A 9096-nucleotide genomic window follows, 5' to 3' on the forward strand; every position below is an offset into this window, starting at 1 on the left:
ATTGTGTTTAAACATTTGCTAAGTTGATGTCTTTTGCTAACAATTGTTCCCATTTTAGGCATAGCTTCATCCGGTTCCATGACTAGGCCGCCTTATACCAACCAAGAAGACATGGGAATAAGTGTAGTGGGGACGAGTTGGAAAAGAGGAAGGACATAGATGTGAAAATCTCTACATGTTGGTGTGATGACCCTTGTGTTGTGAAGGAGTCCACAGACTGGAAGAAGTCATGGATAGAAGGTAGAAGATATTTCATGCATTCCAAATATGAACACGATCGTGCACGTCCAACTAACACCTATGATTGTTAGCTGGAACGTTAAATACAACATCAAGAAATCTCATTTTGTGGTACATATGATAACACTAACATGTTCTTTGTAGTCTCCTCCTCCTTGGGATACTATACATGCATAGACCGTGAGGTACCAAAACATATCTGAGATGACCTATAGAGTGATTGGTGCATAGCCACATCATTGGTTCAACGAGTCTCTGCATATAGCGGAGGAGGAGCGTCATGGGCTTTTGAGGAAGCAAGCACGAAACTGTGTGGCGGGGAGGGGGTGCATTGGGAAGGAGGCTCATGAGGCGGAGAGGATGAGGAAGCGTGAACGGACTTGCCTTGCACAAGACTAAGATGAAGGACGTGACAAGAAGGGGAAATGGCACCATGTAACTTGATAGTCTTCTATTTGGGACTTGTACTACCTAATGCCATGAACTTTTATTTGAGAAGCATGTGTTATTTATCTTTTGAACATGGGAATGTTTTCATTTGTAACCTTACCACCGCCCACTCTGGCGTTACTTAAATCTATGACCAACTTAATATGTGTTAGGCTTGAAATGGTACCTCAGCCGTTCTCTAACAGTAGAATCCCGGCTACCCAAAAAAAACATTATCTTGTTGAAGGTGGCACACAACAGGACCCTACCGTGTCAATGTTGATGATAGAGTGGTAAGCCTACTCCCAACTTATTAGGCGGTACGGTCTCATGCCCTACGGCCCCAATCGGTGCCACCTTCAAGAAGAGAAGGCCTTGGGGTAGCTAGGACCCTACCTCCAGAGGCACCGATGGTCCCACTCCATGCGCACCACTTACTAAGCTGGCAGTAGGGTATTAAGAGTGAACAAGGCACATTCCAGTGCTACCATACCAAGCATTAACATGTTTGAGCGTACATATCCAGCATTACCAAGTTCAGAAAATAACACATAATTAACAAGTAGATAGACCCATATATTTCATGAAAGTTCACATGACTACAATAGCCTGTCCCATTTCACCAGACATTAATCTAAGAACAAATGTTGATCTAAACTAGCTAGCTAATTACAAGTTGCATTGCGAGTACTAGAACATTAAATGTAGTCGCCGGTGCCATTACCATTGACCACATCCCTGTGCATGCCCCTGCTGCTAGCGTAATCCTGGTGCTTGTGGTTTCTCTTGGCCGGCGGGTAGTGCAACTGTTGGCCTGCTATCTCGTCGCCATGACCCCCGCGGACGCTCTGTAACCCTAGGTGGAACATGCCCTGCATCGTAGCCATTGTGATGGGCATTGCCTCAGCTGGGAGTCCAGACATATGATGATCCATGGCGTGCATGAATGGGAAGCTATTCTGTGCTTCCAACAATTGCTCCATCCCGTTCCCATGGGCATGGTGGTGGTGGTGGTGCGCACAGCCATCCACCGTGTAAGCATCGCTTTCGGCAAAGAGCAGCCTGACAGGGAAGCCGAGACCAAGGTTAGCTGGGTCGAATATGCCGCTGAACTGGCTGTCGTGGGACGGCGTGCTGCCAAAAATGGGGTATTGCAATCTTGGTGGTGAAATGTCGGTGCCAGTGGCATAAGTGGTACTACTAGACATGGTTGGTGTCACGGACGACTTCCCTACCGTAGAGGCTCGGGAGGTGGCTGACACCACCTTGGGCTTGGCCCTACGCTTGGCATGGCGACGATACCCCCCGCCGACGGGCACGTTGCGGAGAACGCCGCCGCGGGTCCAGTAGCGGCTGCAGGAGCGGCAGAAGTGGCGGGGCTGGGTAAGAGAGTAGTTATTAAAGTAGCAAAACTTGGTGTTGGTGGATTCGCATCGCGGGCAGTTGAGCCCTGGAACTGGATGCGGCAACCGCGCCAGCCGTGCTCGCTCCGACATGGAAATCGACTTGTTATTTCTGCCGCGACTGCAATCGCCATCCCCAGCACCGCCGCAACCATCATCTCCGCCCCCTGCAACGCCGTAGTCGGCCCCGGTTGTGGCCATGAACCCTTTGGGATTATTGTTGTTGCATCCTCCATCACCCGGACCATCGGGTGAAGAAGTGGTAGTACTATGAGTGCTAGTGCCGATTTGTTGCAGCTGCAAATCAACAAGGTGATGAGTAATCAATTAACCATATCGGCCAATATATATATGGAGCTATTTTTTTCTCCATTCGTCCCCGGGATGGGCAGGATGAAGTAGTTTTTGGTAAATCTCGGAAGTTTTGGATTTTTGGTTCGAATAGTTCAAATGAATTTTGATTTTACATTTATTTCAGATAATAACATATAATGTTTGAGCTACATCAGACATAAAGTTCCCTCTTCAAAAGGAGACCCCGTGACCTCTTGGGAGTATAAAGACCGCCGGAAAAAATAGCCCGTTAAATAAATTAGTTTAAGATGTCTCATTAATAGCATGCTATAGCGCGGTATAGCATGCTAAGGATGGTGCTATTTTGCTATAGAACACTATATTTTCATTTATAGAGACCCTATTTGATTTAGCTTTTCTGTTTAAATTCATTTTTTACCTTTCTGGTATCACAACCCAAGAAACAGTGGTACCTCTTGTGTCTATGAAATTTCAGGTAACTGGTCGGTTACTGTAAATTTCGACCAGAAAAAGAAACCTGATATGGAGTATATTCCTAGATATATATACTTGTTTCTTATGCGAACAAAATCATGAGGGAATATGCAATTAATTAGCAAGCTAGAAGCACGACGATGCATACCTGAAGCTGGTTGTGGTCGGTGTTCCAGAAGTCTGATGAATCAAGGAAGGCAGGAAGGAAGATCATAGCCGGTGATCTAGAGAGAAGAGAAAGTGGGAGGAAGAAACTTAGCAGCAGCTGGGGAAATCAAGCGGAAGAGTACTAGTACCAAGGAAAGGAATGGAAAAAGAAGAGATAAAAAGGACAGAGCAAGGTAGCTAGCTAGCAGCACCCAAATAGATGAGAGAGAAGGGACACACACTCTCTCTAGATATATAGCCTGTGGAGATTTGGAGGAAAAAAGAAGAGGACCCATGTTGTTGTTGTTTTCCTTCATTTGCACACATTTCCTTCTCCAATGTTATGCGGACGTGGCTCAGAGTGCTACCCATGCTAGCTACAGTTTGCAATAAATTAGTTAGTGTACTCTGATTAGCTAAGCTGATAGCTAATTTGCCACCGCATAATTAATCATGCAGGCCACTCCATAGAGTTAAATGGTACTAGCAATTTGGTTGTCCTACATATATTTTTTGTTTGAACACTAGCAAGTCATATCACTCACTCTGTTTCGAGACAACCACTTCTTCTCAACAGTCATGTGCTGTCATTTTTAGTAGGAACCAAGTTGTCGTGTCATTTTCATCATTTTTTTCTTTTCTAATTCTATGTTTTCATGATATTGCGTCCTAAAGATGCCATAAAATGTGGGATATGTCAAAGCGAGATGAACTTCAATCTTGACACATGCATGTCATGTATACATAGAGAAAAATTCACAGCGATTTCCAGTATTTGTTTTTCTCCCGAGCGACCTCTAGTCTTTGTGGTGGATATACAACTTAGTTTTGTATGGGAAGGGACTAACATTATATTTCACAACTCAAGTGTTAGTTAAGTTTATTTGGATGATTTGATTGCCAACCTAGTGAAATTTATACGACCAGTGATGCGGTGGTGGTTTTGCGCACACACCAATCGGCACAAAAACAAGATAAAAATAAACATACATTTATTACTAAACAAAAATAAATGTGAATATCAGGACAAAAATAGAAGCGCAATAAATCTATAAGTTTGAACCAAAATTGGGAAACTGTGGATAACTCATAAATAAATTATGAACATTCATGAGTAGTCTATCATAATACTCTTGAAGTTTATTTTAAAAAAATGATTTTGTTTCTCTAGGAATACTGCGGGTTTAACTTGTCTAATTTATTTTATTGATTTTTCATATTACACGATTGCTATGTGTGCAAAATTGCCGGCATGTTAGCAACCATATTGTTTTGACTGGGTCAAGGATATAATGTGCTATATATCAGAAGTTTAGGGTCAAACTTGTCAAATTTCAAAATCTAGGAGGTAAAACAGCAACTGATAGTTAAATAGGTGAGGTGGGCGACAGATCTTTCATCCACTTTTACATCAAGCTAGAGGTTTCTCTCCAACATGAGCGAGTTGGCAAACTTGAGCAATCCACTCCATGGTAAATACACATGATAGTGTTCTTGGTTGTGTGCATCTTGGGTGCAGAGAGCAAATTAAGACCCCCTACTTTATTACTTGAGGGATGATCATTGGTGTGAACATACAAGTGTTTAATTGATGCCAGGTGGTTTGCAAGTACCACTGTTGATTTGTACCATGAGAGTTGCGGGTACTGTATGTAGCTGGATATATACGCGCTCTTCTCATCTTCATATACATCGATGATATGAAATAGTCACCGTGAATATGACAGGACAACTAAATTTCTCTCGCGTTATATTTTTTGCATGTTAGCAGTTAAAAACTAATGCACGTGCATATATAACATCAATCACCTTCCGGAATATAATATATCAATTCCTAATTATTTATTGATGTTTGTCAGGTTGACATGGTTGCTACGTGTGCAAAATATCCGCCATGTTTTATTTTGAAACTGGGGAGGGCCAGAGAGCCCCCCACCTGAAAAATATAAATATTCAATTTGTTTTAAAGTGGCAAAACAAGCATATAATTCATACTACAAGAGATTCAGAAAGCACACACTCAAGGAGAGGCAAGATAGTCTCGTCATAACATGGCACTGGATTTAAACTCGGCATGTTACAGATATATTTTCTTTACATGTATTTGGTAGTTTTGGATTTGTAATTCATATCCTTATCTCTAGGAGAGGCTTCTTACCCTTCAAATCTGTACTCTTATATATACTAGCCCGTGAGGCTCAATACAATGTCCATCATATTCCTCTAATCCTTCTCCCTCTATTGTTCTACTCTCTCCTTCCGAAATTACTTGTCGCATGAATGAATGTATCTAGCTGTATTTTACTACTACATACATCTATTTCCACGACAAGTAATTTGGGACGAAGGCAGTACATGTTATCAGACTAACCTCGGTCCAAAACGCTAGCCGCCGCCGCTTCAATAACGCGCCGCCCCGGGGGCGGTCGATCTCCATGATCGCCATCGGTGGCCGCGCCTCCGACCTCTAGATCGGTTTTCTCTCCGGCAGTGACTTGGCCAGTCTAATATTTTGGTTCACCGATCATAGATCGTATTGCGTCGCCCACCGCATTGACTCTACACCGGCCAGTTCATCATCAATTGTACGACAAGGCTGGACACACCACACAAGGGACGCCTTCATGCGTCACTACCAGACATTGTCGTCCGCATGGTCTCCATCGCTGGTTCGTCTTTGTCGTCAACGCCCGGGACATCACCGACAACATCGCATTCGTCCATGCCACGATGGGTACAACGCCACCATTGGTCCGATCAACCAACCCCGCTCATGTCTTTGCCAAGCACGTCCCTGAGCACGCGCCTACCACCGATCAAGCATCAGGCTGCCGCTGTGTCGCCCCTTTTGGCCGGAGCGTCACCGCCCTTGTTTCATGCTACGGGCTTCCAATGCGCCTTGCTTGACGTGGACGTCGCTAGCAGTCTCAGCCACTGGACCGACTCGCGCCCTATAGTTCTGCCACCCCCTCTCGGGTCGGAAGGACCTTGCATGCGGCCCTCTTCACCGTCCCTGCAAACCGACATTCCCGGCTCCCACCGCGCCACGTCCTATGGCGCACGTCGCCACCGTCCGCGCATTGTCTTCGTCAGTCCGTCGGGTTGTTCCTCGCCTACTTTGAGTACCGTCGTCGCACTTCTACATGTAACCTGCATGACAACTTATCGCCCCCATATGTCCCACCGACCACATCTTCACCAGTCTAGGCATCGAACATGACCACTTCAGGTCGTTGTTGGTTTCGCCACCTTGTACGTACGTCTTCATCCTCTACGAGTTTGTCGACATCTAATCTCGTCCTCGACTACTTCGTCTACTCTAACAACCACGACTGCACAGACACTTCTCTTTTTCGTCACTCTGTGCCTCACAACCGTCACGGAGGCCTCTCTGCCTGTATGTAGGACAATGGCACACAATTCATGATGGTCCCTTCCTTCGCACGCCCGGTAGTGGCACATCAATACATGCCTTCGTTGCAGACATTCCCGAGTCTGGAAAGCTCGAATCGGCGTCTCGTGTTCATCAGCATCAGAAACGCCTTCATCGGCATCTACATCCTCCTCTATGTCTGCCTCGACCGTGTCACCGATGAGTTCTTCTTTGCGTACTTGGTTCTGACAAAACCAGAGTATGCCTTCATCCACGATCGTATGCCTGATTCTAGAAAAATTACGGCCACACCTTGTCCTCGAGGAGTCGGACTACGTCTCCCTTGGCATCAGCTTCCTCGACGATTGCTTCGACGCGTTCTTGTCACTCTTTACGAAAACCATGTGCTTTGATACGTCTCCAACGTATCTATAATTTTTTATTGTTACATGCTATTATATTATCTGTTTTGGATGTTTATGGGCTTTATTATGCACTTTTATATTATTTTTGGGACTAACCTATTAACCGAAAGCACATTGCAAATTGCTGTTTTTTTTGCCTATTTCAGTGTTTCGCAGAAAAAGAATATCAGACGGAATCCAAACGGAATGAAACCTTCGCGGGGATCTTTTTTTGAAACAAACGCAATCCAGGAGACTTGGAGTGGATGTCAAGGAAGCAGCGAGGCGACCACGAGGCAGGGCGGCGCGCCGTCCACCCTCGTGGGGCCCTCGCAGCTCCACCGACCTACTTCTTTCGCCTATATATACTCTTATATCCTGAAAACATCCAGGGGAGCCACGAAACCACTTTTCCACCGCCGCAACCTTCTGTACCCGTGAGATCCCATCTGGGGACCTTTTCCGGCGATCTGCCGAAGGGGTATTCGATCACGGAGGGCTTCTACATCAACACCATAGCCTCTCCGATGATGTGTGAGTAGTTTACCACAGACCTTCGGATCCATAGTTATTAGCTAGATGGCTTATTCTCTCTCTTTCGATCTCAATACAAAGTTCTCCTCGATGTTCTTGGAGATCTATTCGATGTAATTTTTTGCGGTGTGTTTGCCGAGATCCGATGAATTGTGGGTTTATGATTAAGATTATCTATGAACAATATTTGATTCCTCTCTGAATTCTTATATGCATGATTTGATATCTTTGCAAGTCTCTTCGAATTATCAGTTTGGTTTGGCCTACTAGATTGATATTTCATGCAATGGGAGAAGTGCTTAGCTTTGGGTTCAATATTGCGGTGCTCGATCCCAGTGACAGAAAGGGAACTGACACGTATTGTATTGTTGCCATCGAGGATAAAAAGATGGGGTTTATATCATATTGCTTGATTTTATCCCTCTACACCATGTCATCTTGCCTAATGTGTTACTCTGTTCTTTTGAACTTAATACTCTAGGTGCATGCTGGTTAGCGGTCGATGTGTGGAGTAATAGTAGTAGATGCAGAATTATTCCGGTCTACTTGACACGGACGTGATGCCTATGTTCATGATCATGCCTAGATATTATTATAACTATGCGCTTTTCTATCAATTGCTCGGTAGTAATTTGTTAACCCACCGTAATATATGCTATCTTGAGAGAAGCCACTAGTGAATCCTATGGCCCCCGGGTCTACTTTATATCATATTATTTTCCCGTCAACTAGCTATTTCTGTCGCCGTTTGTTTTGCAATCTTTACTTTTCAATCTATACAACAAAAATACCAAAAGTATTTATCTTATTGTCTCTATCAGATCTCACTTTCGTAAGTGACCGTGAAGGGATTGACAACCCCTTTATCACGTTGGTTGTGAGGTTCTTGTTTGTTTGTGCAGGTACTAGGTGACTTGTGTGTAGTCTCCTACTGGATTGATACCCTGGTTCTAAAAAACTGAGGGAAATAATTACGCTACTTTATTGCATCACCTTTGCTCTTCATGGGAAAACCAACGCATGCTCAAGCGGTAGCAAGAAGGATTTCTGGCGCCGTTGCTGGGGAGATCTACGCCAAGTCAAGACATATCAAGTACCCATCACAAACTCTTATCCCTCGTATTACATTATTTGTCATTTGCCTCTCGTTTTCCTCTCCCCCACTTCACCCTTGCCGTTTTATTTGCCTCTTTTCCGTTTGCCCTTTTTCCATTTGTCTTTTTTCGCTTGCCTCTTGTGTGTCCGTGTGTTAGATCGTTTGTTTTGTCTTCATGGCGAGCCCTCCTTCTCTTCCTTTGTCTCCTGATTTTGAAGTTCTTCACTTCAAACAAAGACAAGGAGAAAACTTAAAAGATGCTTGGTACAGGATGATAGAATCCTATCGTAATTGCACTATGGGGGGCATTTCAAGATTTTGCTTCACAATTTTTATGTTGGGCGAACCATGTCCCATAGACAACTTTTGGACTTTTCCGCCAAAGGGAGCTTTATTGACGTTGATCCCAATATTGCGTATGAGATTATAGAGGGAATATTAGGTATACTACCCCCACAAAAGGGACTCCATCATACTCAAGAGGGAACCCAAGTTTTTGAGAAAATATGCGAAGTAACTAAAATTTTGCCAAAATCTCTCGAACCCCTTAAAAATGTTAGTGGGAACCTTCACCGCATGAATATGTTGATCACTCTTTGTAATAAGCGGTTGGATGCTCTAGATCTAAAGATCTCTGAGTATGAAGCGAAACGTAAGGAACCTCCCCGATCCGTGCAAAAC

At 44.3% G+C, this 9096-nt stretch overlaps 1 protein-coding gene across 1 annotated transcript; it reads right to left on the reverse strand.

The window, feature by feature from the left end:
* Positions 1–1291: 1291 nt before the first annotated feature.
* LOC123059695 (dof zinc finger protein DOF5.1-like) lies at positions 1292–3215 on the reverse strand. Its single transcript, XM_044482195.1, has 2 exons — positions 3010–3215; positions 1292–2369 (listed from the first exon to the last, which is right to left on the reverse strand). The coding sequence occupies exons 1-2, from the start codon at positions 3073–3075 to the stop codon at positions 1368–1370; spliced, it is 1068 nt and encodes a 355-aa protein (XP_044338130.1). The 5' UTR covers positions 3076–3215; the 3' UTR covers positions 1292–1367.
* Between the last annotated feature and the right edge of the window lie 5881 nt (positions 3216–9096).

The sequence above is a fragment of the Triticum aestivum genome, chromosome 3A (genome assembly GCF_018294505.1).
Source record: "Triticum aestivum cultivar Chinese Spring chromosome 3A, IWGSC CS RefSeq v2.1, whole genome shotgun sequence".
Lineage (NCBI taxonomy): Eukaryota > Viridiplantae > Streptophyta > Magnoliopsida > Poales > Poaceae > Triticum > Triticum aestivum.

Bases quoted from the DNA above. Each gene is read 5' to 3' on its own strand.
- LOC123059695 (XM_044482195.1), bottom strand. From the start codon at position 3,075: ATGATCTTCCTTCCTGCCTTCCTTGATTCATCAGACTTCTGGAACACC. The intron at 2,370-3,009 runs GTATGCATCGTC...GTTGATTTGCAG, and splicing joins CCGACCACAACCAGCTTCAG to CTGCAACAAATCGGCACTAG.